The 19,706-nt window shown below is 37.3% G+C and overlaps 1 protein-coding gene across 1 annotated transcript in view; it reads right to left on the bottom strand.

Annotated features, from left to right (window-relative positions):
• Positions 1-751: 751 nt before the first annotated feature.
• Positions 752-19,706, bottom strand: part of BLTP3B (bridge-like lipid transfer protein family member 3B) — a 42,042-nt gene continuing 23,087 nt past the window's right edge. The window contains exons 14-21 of the mRNA XM_074167969.1: positions 18,096-19,594; positions 17,506-17,681; positions 15,948-16,084; positions 14,212-14,362; positions 9,053-9,309; positions 6,415-6,523; positions 3,560-3,729; positions 752-2,812 (exon numbers count right to left, since the gene is read on the bottom strand). Coding sequence (XP_074024070.1) covers positions 2,687-2,812; positions 3,560-3,729; positions 6,415-6,523; positions 9,053-9,309; positions 14,212-14,362; positions 15,948-16,084; positions 17,506-17,681; positions 18,096-19,594 — 2,625 coding nt within the window. The 3' untranslated portion in view covers positions 752-2,686. The remainder of the gene's footprint in view (positions 2,813-3,559; positions 3,730-6,414; positions 6,524-9,052; positions 9,310-14,211; positions 14,363-15,947; positions 16,085-17,505; positions 17,682-18,095; positions 19,595-19,706) is intronic.

The raw sequence follows: 19,706 nt of genomic DNA, 5'->3' as shown, positions 1-19,706 counted from the left end.
CTCTCCAAGGTGAGCTAAATGGAAAGCTTTGTTAGATGTTAAAACAGTATTTGTAAATAAACTGAATGAGTGTTAAGCTAATCTGTAGACCAGTTTAAATTTCCACAGAAAATGTGAAATAAAACTTGGTAATAGTTCGCCTGCAAGACTTCTGGAGTCAATTTTCTGTATACGTTGAAGGTCTCCAAACTTTGTTCCATTTAATTCTTTGCAGAATAAAAGCAGTGATTCATTTAAGAGGCTCCACTGATGGTACACATTTCATATCTAGGATTTAAGGAGGTTATGAGCACTAGCAGAGCCCCGAGAATGAATTAAGCCTTTTTATTTAATATGAGGCCTTTAATTGCTATTTTTAGTATAACCTATTAAGGATTAGTTTAACTTTGTACTTTCAAACTTTAATAAACTACCTCTCCCTCTGCATTTTTTCAATAGCAAAACTCATTTCAGTGACACAGTACTCTCTCAGTAATGTCAAGTCCACAACCAAGCACACCCATCTCTTCTAAACTGTCCACAGATGATGCTCATCACTGCAAAACTGCCATGGATGATGCTCATCACTGCAAAACTGCCACGAAGTAGACATGTATTCCGTTATAAAGAAGTGCAAGAAAGTGATACCCTGAATTTCAACATCTGTACTGAGAATAGCTGGTTGGGGTTGTTTTGGGTTTGGTTTGTGTTTGGTTTGTGTTTGTTTTTGCCAAAAGTAGCAGGTATTAGCTTGTGCAGAGTAATAAGGACAGGCATTTGATATTACTGTTTATTTCTTTTTAAAAATTAGACAATTCTCAATGTATTATTCTAGTAACACACTACTAAGCAGTCTATACAGTCCTTTCTTCAGAATAATTCTAACTAGATCTTGGCAGGGATAAACTGAGTAAGAATTACTGACTTTAATAGTACCAATGAGAATTAAACCAGTTGAGAACTCTTCCCCTGAATCTGATACGATACTCATGTGAAATTGGACTACTCATATATATAATACTGTGGTTTTTAAATACCTTCTGAAATAGAAATATTTCGTGTCTCTGTTAGAAACATTTTTGTGTACATTTTTTCATCTTATTCAGAATAACAAGATAAATTTCCATGGGCATTAAAGGGAGTTTCAACTACGGTTTCATAAGACAGGCTTTAAAATAGTGCCTGAACCATTTCTACCATAGAGCTCTTGATTAAAATCTACATACTTTCAATAACTATTTTCAGCAGTGTAAATTATGTGTCCTCCAAAGAGTTTTAATGAAAACCATTTTAATTAAAACTAGTTTGACAGCCTGAATATGCAAAGTCAAACCACAGGATACTAAATACTTTTTGAGATTTGTCTGCGTTACCTACAAACCAAACTTCCCTCAAACATCCCATGGAGCAGAAACAATTGTGGTAGCAATTAAAAGATTTTCAGTTGTCAGATTCAAGGTCACTAGTTAAATTATTCAGTCATTTTTACTTCTAGCAAAAACAATCTCTTACAGGCCTGTATGTTTTTGTACGTTGTTTCCTAAATTGTTTAAAAGCACACTCTTATGTTCTCTATTTTACAGTGCTGTGCTTTTTTATTTATTCAACTGTACCAGGTTTTAGCTGAAAATTATCGTTCCATTTGTACAAATCACCCATGATTTAAACTGTATAATTACATTTCATGTAATCTCACAATTTCATTGGGTAATTAAATGATTCTCTACAGCTTTTTTATCAAAAAAAGCAATATACAATTAATGAATCCCTGTAGGATTTCTCCCCCTCCCTCTTCCCCCCATCTCACAAGCATTGACATTACACATTTAAATACACTGGACCAAATCCTTGGGCATGTCTGATGAGAAATCAGACACGCAAAATGGCTCAAAGCTCACCTTTCACAAAGGGCTGGATTCTATTGCAGGGCTATAACCTCATCACAGAGAGAGGAAAAAAACCAAACAAACTGTGAATGTCTAAATTACATCAGCTGTACAGATACAGTGCACCTTCATGCAGAAGGGAAGCCCAGTAGTATGCCCTCTTACTTAAATTCCCCAGCATTAACTGTGGTATTTTAGGAGTGAGTATGAAAAGGGTATGTGGAACTGTATAGCACCGGAGGATTATTTTTAAACTCCTCTCTGGGCAAATTACACTGAATTTAGGGCCAGTTTAGTATAGCTACTGAAAATTAAAATACCAGCCCTATTCTAGAGGATCTAGCCCATATCATCATAGTGCAAATGTAGCCTCCTGTATAGATACCTTCTGGTAATAATAAAACAAAACCTTAACAAACAGAGGTACAGTTTGTTAATGAGGTGTGGTACATTTTACTGTTATGCACCTAGGCACATTCTTTCATTGCTGAGCCATCCACTTTTCTGAAAACATAAAAATAACATCTCCTTTGATAATATTAAAAGTAGATGATATGATTTTTTCTTCAGTAAATTAATAAAGTACAGTATAAACTGATTTTTCCAAAGTCATTTCAGTTTAAAATGGGCTGAAAAAAGTTACAATGTTTAACGATAATTTCAGAATAGTAACTAGCTTACAAACATTTTGTTCGCAATGAGTAAACTTTGTGACAAAAAAAAAAAAAAACTGTGTCTTCCAGCGATTCACAAACAGTATCTTAGATGTCACCATCACCTGAAGTTCTGTTGATAATGCCTTGCACCAACAGAACACTGTCCTACTGATGATCAACATTCATCTTCTTTATACGATGAAGCAGGGCATCTTTTTCCATTTGGACCTCAGCAAGAGCCATTTTGGCTTTGGCTAGTTCCTGTTTGAGACATTCATTTTCTTCAATAAGCTGAAATGATCGAGTTAGAAAAGAGGGTTATTAGTATTCCTGCATGCTCTCAACTTTTTCCACTACAGTAACTTTTAAAATACCATATGTTCACATTCATTGCTGAGTGCAGGTTTGTTGGGGCTGAGTCAGTTGCAACTGATTCCCAGTCAGAAAGTGTAGAAGATGGAGAAAGATGATGCAGTCAGCTCAAAAGGCAAGATACCCAATGTTTTCTGGAGTGGAGTAGAAATGACACCAGGTTCGAAGCTCTAGGAATGGATTCTTACCCAATGGAAAAAACAGCCAAGTTAATGTGTGGGTTCTGCCACCATCAATTCAAAATCCAGGTATGATTGACAGATTAGTAAAGGTCTAACTTAACAGTCTAGTCCTTTGTCTTTGGCAGTTGTGTTGTACAGGGATGAGGGAGACACAGAGAAGAAGGGAGTTGCTCCCTCATAAAAATCCCTCTTATGTAAAGGAGACTAATTAGTCTGCAGTATATTATTATCCTATTTAGAAATTAAGTAACTAGTATTAAATTTATTTTCCATGCCTAATTACTGAACCACACTATCGTTCAGTATGAACGTTCAGTATGAAAATATGAATCCATAATTCGTATTTTCAATCTCGATTTCTAAAGAGATGTAATTCCAAAGCCCACCCCTAGATAAACTAACAATTATGATTGTTAATGATTGTAACATAATTATTTTTTTGGGGGGTGGAGGGGGAGGAGGAGTCAAAAGAAATTCTTAATACCTCATTTTTAATGAAGTCAGCTGAATCCCCGCTTGATTTAGGTGGTCTGGGAATTTCACAAGCAGTCTGCGTGGCTTGATCCTGTGTTTTATGTCCAGCAGGTCCAGTTGCTTGCTGCAATGCACTACTTGAATTCTTCCTCTTTGACACATCATTTACTCTTTGATTGTCTGTATCACAGAAAGATACTTAAGAATAGTGCTTAAGGTTTTTTGTTCTCTTTTTTTTTTTAAAGTTTGATTCTCATCAGCGCAAAATCAAAACCACATAAACAAACATACCTGTAATATTGTGTACGTTTATATTTACCTCCCAAAATCAAATTTAAGAATAAAAAAAAAATTAATTAGAAGTCATATACCATTTTGGAGGGAGAGAGAAAGGAAAGGAGGCATAAGAAGCAATATGTAGCTTCCAGCTTGAAGAAAAGTACCACATTTTTATACTGACCAATATCATCAACAGAGAATATGCATTCTGAATAATTAGAAGTTTGAGAACTATTAACATTGCTATTAATATACTGTCTCCAGATCAAAATCAGATCTGAAGACTACATTTACATTTGAAGACACAGTGAGACAAGCCTGCAGGATCAAGTTTTTAAATTAAAAAATAACTTAAATGACTTGGCATTAAAGAAACTTTCTAACATTAGTAACTGAAGTGCACTGTAACATCTATTAAAATATACTGCTGTGCACCAAGGGAAAAAAACGAGGATCATGGTTCTTAGTAGTCTAAAAAATACTCTGGGTTTTGGGTTTTTTTCTTTTTTTAACACCTCCTTCTACGCAAGAGTTTTTTGTTCGTTACCCCATCCTCCCACCACACACACACAGACGAGGTCTCAAAAATGTAGCACTGCAAATACATAAATCACTGCACTGCAGATAGCATTTGACCTATGCCTTTGAAGTCACTGTACCTGAGCAGTCCATGCCAAGAACAGCGATTAGAGCACTTCAGCAAAAAGGGGAAAAAATATGAGTTGAAAGAAACCTTAAAACTATGTATTTCCTCACTAAATTACTATTTCTTCCAATGTTTAGTATCAAAAGATGACCAAAATCCATTGAACATCTTTAAATACTTGAACAGTGTGAAGAACTTTAATACTTTAAATACTTGAACATCTTTAAATACTTGAAAGATTTAACATCTTTGAATACTTGCTATACCTTCCCATTAGACAGGTGAAGTGGGCATTAAGATCACCCTGCAGCCTCCTCTTCCTGGAGTCATACAATGCATTGCATATTTTTGGATTGATATATTCAGGACCTGGACAAAAGGATGGGTGCGCTCTGCTATTTTGTGAACAATACCGATTGAAGGGTGGCTGACACACTGACGGGCAAGGCTGTTTTTCAGAGGAACCTGGACAGGCTGGAGAAATGGACCGACTGGAGCCTCATGAAGTTCAGCTGAAGCCAGTGTGAAGACCTGCAGCTGGAAGTAAACAACCTCTTGCTCCACCACAGGCTGGAGACCAACTGGACAGAAAGCAACATTGCAGGGAATGACCTGTAGGCCTTGGTCAACAAGAATATTTGTCATGAGCCAGCAGTGAGCTCTGACAGTAAAGACCAGGCACATACAGGCTGTACTAGCAAGAGTACAGCTAGCAAGATGAGGGAAGTTATCACTCGGCACCAGTGATAAAACACCTGGAATACTGAATCCAGTTTTGGATTCCCTAGTGTGAGAAAGATACTGACAGCAGAGGACCACCAAGATAATAGCGGCCAGGAGCACAAGATGTGCAAATGAGGGGCTCAGGGAGATGCACTTGTCAAATCTGAAGATGAGAAAGCTATGGGATGATCTTAATGCCGCCTTTGCCAACCTAGTGGAAGGGTATAGAGAAGATGGACCAGACTTCCCTGAGGTGCTTGGCAAGTGCTCAAGCACTTCTGTCTTGAGGTGGCAGGATGGGAGGCAACAGACACAAGCTGCAATGAAGGAAATTCCAATTAGACATTACCAAAAAATTTAACCATAAGGGTGGTCAAACACTGGGACTGATTATTTTGGGCAGATTGTGATACTGACTTTTTGATGCTAGAAACTTGACTGGGCAGGGCATTGAGCAAGTTGATCTAATCTGCCCCTGCTTTGAGAAGGAGCAAGACCACATGACCTCTACAGGCTTCTTCCAATGTAAATTACTCTACGATTCTTCAACATATTTGTGAAAGACAACCGTAAAGCTCCAGCTCTAAATGTATTGCCTTGTTATGAGTATTTAGTATTTCCCATACATGTAGAAAAAAAGTTTTAACTGTATAGATGTTTCATGAAAAGTACAAAGTTAAATCACTGTTTGAAGTACAAGTCTCAGTACAATCCCAGCCATGAGCTGCCCAGACACCACCGTAATACACAGAACTGAAAACTGCTACTTGTACTTCTCAAATAGTCTTTTGTTTTACAGTATTCTCTATTACTACCTGTAACACAAAACCACAAAGACAATAGGTAATCACCTTGCTAATCTGTAAAGAAAGGCAATTTTTTTTCTTTGGTTTGTAATCAATTAAAGGAACCTTGGACTTATCATGATGAAGTGATGTGCACTGGTGAAGCATATCCTAATTAAGTTATATGCATATTTTTATTTCTCTCAGATTGATTCGGCTGTGGGTTATCATCTTCGCCAATACACTATTCAAAAAGGTAGTTTTCCTCTATGTGACTACTGTTTGAATTAAGGTACACAGCAACACAACTTGCACAAATTATCATTGGTTATCTTTTCATTATTAGCCACATGTCTGCACAAAGGAAAAAAAACAGTATTAACAATAATTAGATTATAATATTGAGATATCAAGGTGCAGGAACATACAAACCTCTAATGAGAAAAGTGCCATCATCATTTCTTTCTATCCAAAGTATGTCAATATGCAGTTTTATGGGTACCAGCTCAGATGCTTTGAGATTTTCACGTGGACTGTCATCCTAAAAAATACAAGTATTCAAAATTGAGTTTACCAGGAAATCAAAATAGTTAATTAATATGTTCAATTAAACATATGCAGATTTAATGAAACTTGAAAGGGAACACTTCAGAGCAGAATTTTCTAATGGGATCTCCACTAAACTTTTGCTCAATTTTCTTTCCTGGGGATCATATTAAAGGCCTGAATTTATCTCTGGAGTAAGTCTGCTGAACTCAGTATATACAGTCTGACTAAAATACTTCAAAGTATTTTTACAGCCATCTCAATAAGATTATATCCCAACTCAAGACATTCTTTAGCTCAGGAGCTCACAGAGTCAGAGATAAGAAACCTGCACTATATAGTATCTGATTTTCCCTTGAACTATTTAAAAGATTGAATGAGTACAGCTATCATTCTCGAGCGGACTTTGTCTTTTTAGAATTTAGTTTGGGATGACACCAGCTGCAGTTCAGTTATATTACTGTATTCAACAGAAGAGGAACTTCACAAATTACTTCTTTTGGGGTCTCTTCAGGAAGTGTTTATAGTTCATTATTCCTGTCAAGCAGAATAACACTACCAGTATAATTAAGCACATAGCATGAATGCTGTTGAGATATAACTGCCAACGTTTCTTGAAACAGCACTGGGATTGCAGTAGGAAATGCAAAAAAGAAAGTCACCTTTCTTAAATTCTTCCCCCCACTCCCCATGAAACACACTGAATCGTTTCATGCAGAAGAAATAGAAGAATATACTGCATTGAACAGGCAATGCAGCATATTAATTTGAACCATATCCTCTCACTCTTTATTACCCAAGAATTCATCCATATGTGAAATTTGCAGTGTATCAACCATGATGACTAACTTCAGTGCAACTTGTGTGCACTGCTGAGTGAGCACTCCAGTGCTTTTGCTGTCAAGACAACTCTTATTACTAGTTTAATAAAGTATATCCTATGAAGATGGGCTGAGAGAGTTTGGGTTGTTCAACTTGGAGAAGAGAAGGCTCTGGGGAGACCTTATAGCAGCCTTCCAGCACCCAGAGGGGGCCTACAGGAGAGATGGGGAGGGGTCTTTATGAGGGAGTGTACTGATAGGACGAGGGGTAATGATTTTAAACTGAAAGAGAGGAGATTCAGATTAGATATTAGGAAGAAATTCTTTACTGTGAGGATGGTGAGACACTGGAACAGGTTGCCCAGGGAAGTTGTGGATGTCCCATCCCTGGAGGTGCTCAAGGCCAGGTTGGATGGGGCTTTGAGCAACCTGGTCTAGTGGGAGGTATCCCTGCCCATGGCAGGGGGTTGGAACTTGATGATCTTTAAGGTCCCTTCCAATTCTAACCATTCTATGATTCTATGATTCCCCATGTCAAACAGCTGCTCTCTCAAGAACATTTGGCAAATAAACCAGCACAATCCCATTTTTAAATTTAAATGACTGTATTTTAAGACTTTTCTTTCTGCACTCGGACATCCACATTTGTGATATGTTGAAATCTGAGGAATAGATCCACAGCTCCTATAGAAGTGCTTGTGCTACTCCTGTAGTAGAAACAGCCCTAAAGAAGTCCCTAAGGATCCTCGGGGGATGGAAAAGCTGCATAATGGAGGGAGGGAACACCAATGCACTTTGAGTAGAACACCATAGAGATAGCAATTGCCCTTCCAGTCAAGAATGATCTTAGAAGAATCAAGACCTCAGCCCCAGATGCAGAACTGGAGCTGCTGTTATTCCAGTCCTCACTTTGTTCAAAGTTTATATGGGCAATTATTAATTTCTAAAGCAATGTTATAATTATCTTTACGTTTGGGTTGGTTTTTTTTCCCTCGTCCCCCCACTTCCAAAAAAGTGTCCTTATGTTTATATTCAATGGTTGTGCAGCACAGAACACACCATCTCCTTTAAATGCCTTAAAGAAAATCCCCTAGGAGACTTTAGCAGGAGCGTCCTCTTAATGTTACTATCTTAAGCTATGATGGTGAGAAAAGTTTGCATTATTTAGTATCTGTTTCTAGGTAGGGCAGAACATGAAATCTGGGTTCTAAGAAACAGTATTCAAGTGGCTTGAACTGGAATTCCCATTACCTTTTCCCTTCTTCTGTACTGAACTTTCATTGCAAGAACTATCCTCTATGTAGGAGAATATTAACCTCTAAAATCTATGTTTTGTAATTAGAAAACCGTTACTATGCTAAGCAAAAAAGCCCAAACAGAAAAACCCATATTGTACCTCTTGGCATACCTAACCTGTAAAACTCCCAGACACTGTCATTCTACAAAAGAGACTGGGAGAAGAGGAAAAAGTATAAAATATTAATTCATATAAATAGCTTAGTCATGCAGAGAATTCCCCTCTAAGCATACCACACAGCTAACCAAATCTATGGATTTTTAAATTGTTTTATTGTTATCTAAAGGCCTTCCAGAGTATGATAGCAGTGTCTTTGAAGTTAACTGCATCCAGATTAGTAGTTTATCATCAAAGAAACAAGAACACAATTTCTTTAGAGCAACGACATAACTCACTGTTAACATACTTTTAAATTAATCCTTGCATTAGAAACTTTTATCTTCATAGGCATCACTTCTGCAACAGTTTCATCTTCCAGAAAATGCTGAATGTTTGTGAGGGAAGATGTTAGAAATTCAGCACTGAAATTCTCTACATGACACTGAAGAAAACCATTTTTCACAGCCAGCAGAGAATGTATGACAGCACTAGGCCCACTTTCCCATCTCAAACTAATCTCAGGTGATGAACTAACTGTTCCAGCCACAGATTTACAGTCGGAACCTGTTGGAAAATGAAAAAAATTTGCATTAAAATTTTGCAATGTACAAAAAAAGCAATTATGATGCAATTACTTCTACCTCTATTATCCAAGTGATTTTCCTAAAGTATTTAGAAGTAATAGTCACAAATTATGGCATTACAAATACAGAACTTCAGAGCAAATTTCTAAGTATGTGACTTCAAATTACTGCAGGGAAATAAACAGTACATACAAGGACTAGTACCTCACTGTGACAACAGAAAAGGACAATACAGAACTATGGCTGTGCAAAAAAAAAAGTGTATTTGCTCAATGTCTTGATGATGGAAAAACAATTATTTGCATACTTTCCTGTTAACTCCTTCAATTTTAATTCAGAAAAACATTTAAGTCTGTTCATCCTCTCAGGAGAGCAGCTACTCTCTTGGAACGGCAGAATTTCCTGACTCAGGAACTTATTTGCTAACACAAAGGAACACAAACAGCAATGCAGTAAGATGGAGAACACAACCACATAGTGCTTCCATTATTTGGGTGACAGCAGATTTGAACCTTAAAAGAACCTCTACCAGTTCCTTGTTAGTTTCAGTATCTTTAACCAGTAAGGACAATAGCAACATTCAACTAAAGAGTTCCAAAATAAAATTTTAAAAATATGAGTAAAATAAAAAAAATTAAATAAAATAATATAAAATAAAATATTTATGGTAACCACATATGGGGAGGTAGGGGATAGCCAGTATCCATTTGTTGTACAAAAAAGAGGGTTCACCATCAGAAATAATTACACCATGGGATTCTCACATCGTTTGGTCACTGTGATGGCTGACCCACAGAAATTATCTATATTACAAAATGAGCATCCACAATAATTATATTAAGAAGCAAACATTGAAAGATAGCTGAAATCAAAGTAACTCATGTAAAATCAAAGTAATTATGTCAATTTGTATTAGTAGAGCATCTAACTGTTAAACAAATTTGAGAGAATTAAAACAAAAAAAACCGCTTCTTGCTTTAAACTCTGGCTCCCTCAGGGAACTCCAATGTTTACAAGCTTAGAAATTGGAAAAAAGACATGGATAAAGTTTAAATTTAGATATGAAGTAAGATTGCCTTTTTCTATTTTCGTTTCTTTAATGCTATTCTTTCTCCTCTCCTCATATTATTGAGTGCAGTTTATTGTAATCTCTCCTCTTGATTTCTGCTTGTGTATATATGAGCAACTACCAGAAAGTTGAAGAGAAGGCGTACAGGAAGTTTACCAGCAGCCTTCCGATACCTATGATGAGGTTATAAAGCTAGAGCCGGGCTCTTCACAGTGGTGCTTGTCAGAAGGTTTAGAGGCAACAGCTCAAATCACAAGAGAAGTTCAAGTTGGATGTAAGGAATGAGGACAATTAAGCAGTGGCGCAGGCTTCCTAGAGAGGTTGTGCAGTTTCTGCCCTTGGAGGTCCTTTCCAAGACCTCGTGGGATAAAGCACTGAGCAACCTGGCCTCATCTCAGAGCTGACCCTGCTCTGAGAGCAGCACTGGATTAGAGACATCTTGACATCGCCCCTGCTCCTCTATGCTCAGTTATCCTGTGATCCTGTGAAGTGCAGGTTTCCTCTGTGGTGGCTTCTTTGCTGTCTACTATCTAATGTTAAATAATAATGCATACTGTAACAAATGCAGCGTACTTTACCCCTCCATTTCAGAGATACCCTACTGCGAATAATCTGACATGTACTGCAACAGAAAAAAGTTATGCTGGTGGGTTGCACGTTACATTGCTTCTCTTCAGTAAAGCTTATCCTGGATGCCTGTATATAAAGGACACCCATACTTCACAGAAATAGTGTTCCTTCTGAAATTACACATCTGGTTTACAAGGCACTTGGTTAAAAGTCCAAGGCGCCACTGCTGATCACATTACATTTGTGAGACACAGGCTTTTTGATATATCAAGTCTCTATAGATATACTCGGGTATCCTGTTAAAGAAAAGACATTTGCAGCATGTGAACATATAGTTCAGTATATTACTGAAAACTGTAATTTCAACATGCAACAGACATTGCCTGGAGCTCCAGCAGTTCAGAGTAATTAATTTGATTTCCTATCTGTAGATTAATTGGGTTCCTCTTTCTGTATGGTGCTCCTTTCTCATGGATGACCTAGCACAGCAGTAAAGTCACGGCATATGCACATATCTGGAGTCAGGGTAGGTGAACATATCATTCATCTGGGTTAACAAAGACCAATGGGAAGAACTGTAAAGGAACATAAGAGTCTTCAGCCTCTGCCAGAACCTCCCCTTTTGCTACCTCTGTGAATAGAGGTTTCCACAACACTTAACAGCTGTTACTCCATCATTCAATCTTTTCAATGTGTAAGTGAAGAATTGCTAAATTGCACATTTCCTTCACCAGGGAAAAAAAAAAAAAAAAAAAAGGCACACTGCAAGTATCAGGTACCTTTTATGGATACAGTCCAGACAGAAAAGAATTAGGTACTAATAGTCCTTGGGAAGAAGGGCAACTCTCCAGATGGGAGACCAATGACCACTCTGTCCAATGAGTCCCTGGAATTGGATTTGAGAACTTTATTTCCCTCAAGGATTTATATTCTTCCCACAAATACAGAGAAAGAAATAAGTAGTATGTGCTGCAAGTATTTCCAGACCAGAAAAGAGTGCCTGCGTCGTTGCTGGAAGAATCCACCAAAGTATAGAGAAACAGCAGAACAAAAGACCACACATTCAGTCTCAGCCATGAAGTCAATCTTGGTTATCTTGCAGATACCTGAAAGGGGCACAGTCAAGAAATGGAGTAAAAATTACATTAAACAATTTGGAAGCTGCTATGAACTGCTGCTCCCTTCTCCTCCAAGCATGAGAGGGTCTCAGTAGAAGCACTGTCCTTCCTAGAGTACCTCTACCATACTCCATCCCCCTTTCTTTTGTTACTGCTGCCAGACAAGAGCTGCTAAAGGCATCGTCCTGCAGCCAGCCCTGCAGGGAAGCACACAGCTGCTACATGGCCCTCAAACTTATTTAAAAGCTATTAGGCACGCTTTTCCCTTTCTGTACCTACTGCATTAACAATCTAGAAGGTTTTAAATGGTTACTTTTACCCAGAACACCTTCGTAGACTGTAATTATGACTTGATTATTCATTGCTTTGCATGGATCCTCAGTTTACTGGTTACAATTATTAATTCAGCCCTTGAATAAGTTTTATTAAAGGTCTTGAGGGGGGGGTTGCTTTTATTGGGATATTTTCTTACACTTCTGTTCACTGGTTCTTTTGGTTGTATTTTATTACCGTTAACTCATTTCAATTGTTTCTTTTGATCTAATTCTCAAGCTTTTTCCCAACCTTGATCCTCCTGAATGCCTTTTTTTTTTTTTTAAACTGTTTTTTCTCTTAGTTCTTTTATTAGAACAAATGCGGGAGATGGGGAGCAGCAGCGGCTGCACAAGATTCCTGACTGAGTACAGAAAGCACAGCCCTACAGTGGAGTAAAGAAAATACCAATGGAGAGAAGAAAAGAAAAATGGGAGTGACCAGCAGTGTTCAAAAAACCAAAAAGGTGTTGTTGGCCCACCCACCTAGACACCCACCAGAAAAAGAAAGGAAGAGATATGAAGTGGAAGCGTTTGGAGATTCCATTCACGTTTATAACCTTTTGTCTATAGAATAATCAGCCAGCGCACAAGCCTCTCAATCAGCCGAACCAGAGGAAGCAGGTTCTAGTTTTAGATCCACATGACAGCAGGGAGGTGGCATGTTCTTACTATTTACTCCCTCCTGCTTTTACATAAGATATGACAGATAGCCAGAAATCAGTTTGCCTGCTGTATAAACTGCAAGGCAGCCATGAGTCTTCCCTGCTGGACCTCCCTCTTGCCTTCAGATGCCTGAACACAACTGCAACATCTTGCCACAGCTGCTCAGGCAGCAGCTGCTGGCAACTGCTCAGTTTACCAGAATAAATGGGCTCTTTAGCTAAGGCATCAGAGGCTGTACCACCAAGCACAACTTCCTGAAGAAAATCCATGCTGCTGGAAGGTCTGAGAATAAATGGCAGCCAACAGCTGCCATAGCCGTTTCCTGGGAAAGGAGATTAAGCAGAAGCAGGAAGCAGGTGCATCAGGGATCTGCCCCAAAAACCCTATAGCGCAAGAGAGCTGGCATCCAGCAATCCGTGTGGAAGGCTGGCAGAGGGGAGCAAAGCAAACTGTGTCATGAGGTGGCACGCCAAAACATCATGCCAAGGAAAAAATCCTCACAGTATGTGAACTAGGTTTTCTGGCAGAGAATATATATGTACTCATGGCCAAGAACAGCTCTGACAATACACTGGTTGCTCTCGTTATGCAAATATCTGGCATGAAACTATACCCGGTGTTCCTATCAAGCTTTAAAAAGAAAAGAAGAGGGGGGAAAAAAAAAAAGCTGTCCTTGCAGCTCATCTTTCCTGACACAGACTCAATTTTTAGCTTTTCTTAAACCACAGATTATAAATCTGTTTAAACTGTGGGTGTTAATTTAACCTAGAGAAATAGATCTTGAAGAAAAGAAACAGCCCTTCGAACTAAGGTACATTTAAGCAATGTATCATTAGAGACTAAGGGAGTTCCATCTTCATAAAACAATAACGTAACGTAATGAATTCTGATTAAAATCAAGTTACAATGCAATACATTTTTTTACCCACACTATCACAAATAGTTCAATTTTTATTTCTTTCCCTTTTAACGTATGGCAATTAGGAAAGAAATCAGAGTAAATATTCTAAACCAGCATAAAAAGGATGCTGTTGTACTAACATAAAACTGGTTCTGTGCTTTTAGGCTAATACAGTGTTTTTATTTACTTAGAACAAATGTTTCCAACTCCAGTTTCACAATACTGAGATCTCATTGTTAGCTCTTACCAACAGTTCTGTTGCAAAGATAGTGTCGAACACTGATGTTTCCCAGTTGATTTGGTATCACTTGGTTGACCTGTAGGCATATTTCTGTGTCATCACCTCTGATGTCAATTTCACCATTAACACCAAATATTTGGAAAACCACAACAGACATCTGTCAACAAAATCAAGATAAAACAATATGAGATTATAAATTGAATTTACAGTGATTATTGATTGTCTAAACTTTCCCCCCCAACAAAAAGAAAAGAATCTTTGTATCCATAACCCTCGCTCACAGAAAAGAACAAAGTTTTCTCATTTCTTCTTCTTTTCTTTTTGTTTCCATTGGCTTGACAATGGGGTTGGTTTCTCGATTGTCTGTCCAAAGACAGACACTTGTATTTATAAACCACGAATACCAACTCAGAATTGGCCAGAAAAGCTGTGAAAGTGAGACAGACATTCCCCACTCTAAGAAGGATGTGACCTACATGACACTTGAAATATTCTAAGGCTGCATTTAACTTCATGCATATTATAAGCACAACGAAGCATTTGTGGTGCTGAATCAGATCTGCTTTAAGAACCAGGATAGGCTACTAAACTTTGGCTAGCTGCATAGTAGTCAGCCCTTTTTTTCTATTGGATTGCAGTATCTTTCCAAAAAAAGTAGCAGTCAGTTTCAAAAATCAGCTTTGGTATCAGAAGATAGATGTCCATCATTATTACTACTGTTTTGGGGTCATTTTTCTAATGACTTTTTAGTTATATTCTATTCTACGAGTAGAAAAAAAATATGCTAACGTTCATTTACATAATCTGCATGAATTCTGTTTTTTCCCATACTACCTATATGCACAGATAATTGAAAACTTATTTAAAAGGAAACAATCATTTCAGTGAGCTGCTTTTTTTCATTTTTTTTTTTTAAGTGAAAGTGATCCACAAATACTTAAAACAAAGGTAGGATTACATGACTAACATTACTAAAAAGTAAAATATGTCAGCAAGCACACAACAGATTTCAGTAAATTCACTTTCTTTGGGCCCACGTACTCTTAGAGTTCCAGTTCATGACCTTAACTGATACAAGAAAGTAATTTAAGAAGCATTGATTAGGTCAGGGATCAGCAAGGAATAAGTAGATAGGCAGATGGAAAAAACTGGCCCCTGAATGGTGTTCTCTGGGAGGAAATCTCTCTCTACATGCACTATTCTTACAATCTTCTTTAAATACTGGGCATTGTCCTGCCATAATCCTGGACAAACAGCATCTGTGATCTGATCCAATAGGGCAGTTGTTACACCCCTATTTGCAAATACTACAGAATGCTACCAGTGCTACGGAAGCATCTCCATGTAAGAGATGTCAGTTATGGTGCTTTCTTTTATCTATACTTGATGATGTTAAAAAGCCCATTTTAAATATCATATTCAACAGAGCGTAGAAGAACATCATGATATTATAAAATATTCCTATGTACTGAAGCAGAAATATTTCATTTTTAAGTGGCTACTGCCATTTATCAACAGTGGCTATAGAGCAGATAACCAGGACAGAGAATGCTCAGTGTAACTTGGATTATAATCTTCATTTGCACTTAACACAAGTGCACTAGATCTATAGGCTTACATAATGCACTAACAAAAGCTCCCAAAACTACTTGAAAAAATCACCTCTGAAAGCATTCATTTTAGCTCTATTTTAAGGTTTAATTTACTGAAGCATGTATTCTAATGGAATTCAATAATATTACCATTTCTTCACTAGTCTCATGGGCATTCTCTGAAGCAGCGCTCATGGCATCTGGAGATGACCCATCACAATTTTCAATCACTGTGCCTCCTTCATGGGCATTTTCTGATGGGCTTTGATAGTTTGTGGCTGTAATACCTTCCATATATACATCAGAAAAAACGCAAGGTTAGCATAGCATAACCTGAATCACTCCTACATTAAGAATAAAGTCAGTGTCCGTTATCGTATGCATACATTAACTCATTTTTTAAGATGAGTTGAATGGTTTATTAAACAAATATTTACGATTGAACTGCCAAATCCATTCCTCTTACAGAGAGTTCAAAGTTCTAGATGCTACGCAAATAAGGCAGTGCATAGTGACAAACTCAAAACGGCACTCTACATGCATTGTTTAAAAAATTGTGAAGGGCCTTTTTTAGTCTTCCAAATCAAATACAAAACCAATCCAGCAGAAAAATGGTTAAAGATTGCAAGTCACGTATCTAAAACACTTTTAGAGCAAAAGTTTGCAGTTTTATATATATAGAAATAAGCTATATATATTTTCATTAGAGTGAACATGGTAGTGTTTCCTTGACAACTAGAAAGCATGTAGACTTAACCTGCAGTTAAATATTGTTTAACAAGCTAAAAAGACATATAAAGATTATTTAAAATGGAAAATGTATTTTATGGCATACTCCCACATAAGCCCATGCAGGAATACTCCTATAATCCAAATACATAGCAGGCTTGCAAGTGAAGCATTCTTCCCATTGTTGCTCTAGACTGACGAGAAATCCCAGAGAAAAATGGTCACTCTTCATTCAAAGTAGAATTTATCAGAAAAGAGGTATCAATAAAGTCTTACCATATTTTCTGACATTAGAAAATTATTTAATCAGTTTTGCCAGAGAGCTACTAGATCATTACAATTGCATAATCCACAATACTACAGACTATATAGACATAATTACCATACGCCTGAATTCCTCCCTCAGATCAAGAGCAAACACTCGTGCACAGATGAGCAAAAATTGGACAAATACCTGCTGTTAGAAAGTCAATAGGCAGGAACTGCTCCATAAGGAACAAGCTGCAAGGAGACTACCAAATCTATCTGGCTGGTAATTAGACATGGTGAATATTAGTGAAAATCCATTTCTTTTTCATCTACATTTAAAATTAAAGCTTCTTTACCACTTCAAGCATAACACCAATTCGGGGTACGAACCTGTAAACACTTAAAGCCAAAGCAACAGCTTTTAAGCAAAGCAGGGAACACTTCTGCTTAATTCAGAGTTGCAACATAGCACTGCAATGTTTTTACCTTCCTCAAGAGAGGAAAATTAAATAGTGTTTAATTAAGAAGCATTACTTAAGCAGTACACCTTACTGTTTTCCCTTGAAATGATGTGCTGTGAAGATACTTGATATTACTGACTGGAGAAGCTAACAGAAACAGTGTAGTGAAGTACCCAGGATTTGCTGCACTACAATTCTTCTGAGTATTATTTTAGTAATAAACAATGTTTTCATGTATTGCTTAAAAATATTTTGTTAAACCTACTTACCTTTCTCCAGAAAGCTTTGGCTGTCACTTCCATCACTCTCTATCAAATGATCCTCTAGCATCATACTATCAATAGAGATGGTATCCAGAGAGACTTGTGATGGACTTCTCTTCATGTTCTTGTATGAAACAGAGAACGTAGGGAGGTTGGACGGGCAGCGTTCCTTAGGCTTTGCACTTGTAAAATATAATGATATTAGGAAATTATTATTTCAAAGTAAAGGAATTACATAGAATTTACTTGAAAAAAATTCTTGTACACCAGGTAAAATATAAAAGAAAAAAATCTGATTATTCAATAATCCTTTGGCAAGAAAAAGAGATAAGCATTCCTGTAGATATTTAGGTCAATGTTTTTCTCAATACATATTTCGTAACACTTAAACTGAAAGTAAATAGTTTAAGTCAATTAAGAGTTTATTTTAGCTTTCACTGAATGCTGGATATTGCATATCTTATATCTTTATATACTTTTAAAATTTTCATCTACTAGATGCTCACTTCTGTTGACCATTACTAAAAGTACGTGGCCAAGACTGATAAATATTTTCAGAAAGTAAGAAAATTGATTTAATATTAAACTTTCTATACCTTGATGCAGACTGGGATGCAAACATTCTAACTGAAGTCACTTTCTCTTTGTTGATTTCAAGCTCTTCAGGTTCTAAGGCAGCTTCTGTTTCCAAGTCAGTGGCTTGGGTAGGACAGCCTTCAGTTGTGCTTTCCTGCTCATTTAACTTATTCGAGAATATGTTTCTGTCAACCTCTTTATCAATGAAAAATTCAGTAGAATCTTCTCTCTTATTTAAATTAGATGCTGAATCCCTAGGCTGCAAGCTACTTTTCTCACTTTGAGGTCCACAGACCTCCTCTGAATCACTTCTACTAAAAAGTCCACTGCTTCCTCCTTCACTTGTATCTCCCAAACCTTTATCTGATGCATCATCTGAAAATGACGTTCCTTTCTGAAAATCCGTATTACTGTCCGATTTACTCAAAAGAGGATCTATTAAAATTCCTTTATTAACTTCAGCATTCAGAGGCTTGCAGTCATTTACATAATCAAAATTAGTAATACCAGCTTGCACTACCTTATTGCCAACTACTTTACTATCTGAAGTAAGAGCTTCCCCATTTCCCAATGGTGAGAGTTCTGATGCCACGGGACTTCCTTCTTCCACAACTGGAGACTTACAAGGGTTTCCCTGAGTCACTGGATGGAGTAGTAAGGCTAGTTCTGCACTTTTCAGTAGGATCCCAATGCAGACATTCGTTTGCTTTGCAGGTTTTCCTGTCACTGCTTCTACATCATTCCTTAAGTTTTCCAGGAGCAATACAAGAGATTCATGAAGAAACAGCAAAAAAAGATACTGGTAATGATTGATCTGCACGCTTACGTGTTTTTGAACGTGGACAAGAACATTTACATCTGCATCAGAGGAAGAGCTTTCAGCAAGCACTCCTGAAGTGTCTGACATTTGAATGCCATTGGTCAAGGGCTCTGTCTCAGTGCTGTAATATTCTTTTAGAAGTTTTTTACGTTGCAGTCTATTAGCAAGATCACTAGATTCACTTTTTGGAATGTTCAAAGCTGTCTGATTATGCGATAAAAGCTCTTTTTGTGACTTGGCAAATCTTACTGGCTGGCAAATCCAAAGTGAAAGTGGGAATGAATCCACAAAGCTTATTGGTCGGCCTTTCCCACTTTTTGTTCCTTCGTAATCTATCCAAAACTGGGAAAAATGCAAGGCCCAAACATCAGTAGCTGCAGATGTCTTTAATGCGTATTTATTTAATTTTGGGATGATGTAACCTTTATAAACATCATGCATTTTAGTATCTTGTTCATGAGCATGTCTCTGGAAGATTGCATGCAAAAGATTAAAATTCCTCTGGGACTTAGGAAAAGTAGTGAAAGTTCTACTGAAAAATTCACAGTCTTTGAAGTTCTGAAACAAAGCTTCCAGATCAGAATGTCTGCAGTTTGGCGAGTATCTTGTATTCGTAGCAATCATCTCTGAACTTTGAATGGAAAGTGCACGAGGTTGATCTCTATGAATTTCAGGTTTGTTTTCAGCAGGGACGATGAACTGCAAGAAAGAAATATATTTTGTCTGCTTAGAAATATGTAGACTAAGACGACATACAATTCAAGAAACAAAATAACCACGACAGCTAAAATAAAGGAATATGATTAGAATT

Source organism: Numenius arquata, chromosome 2 (assembly GCF_964106895.1).
Source record: "Numenius arquata chromosome 2, bNumArq3.hap1.1, whole genome shotgun sequence".
NCBI lineage: Eukaryota > Metazoa > Chordata > Aves > Charadriiformes > Scolopacidae > Numenius > Numenius arquata.
This window is presented reverse-complemented; position numbering and strand designations above follow the sequence as displayed.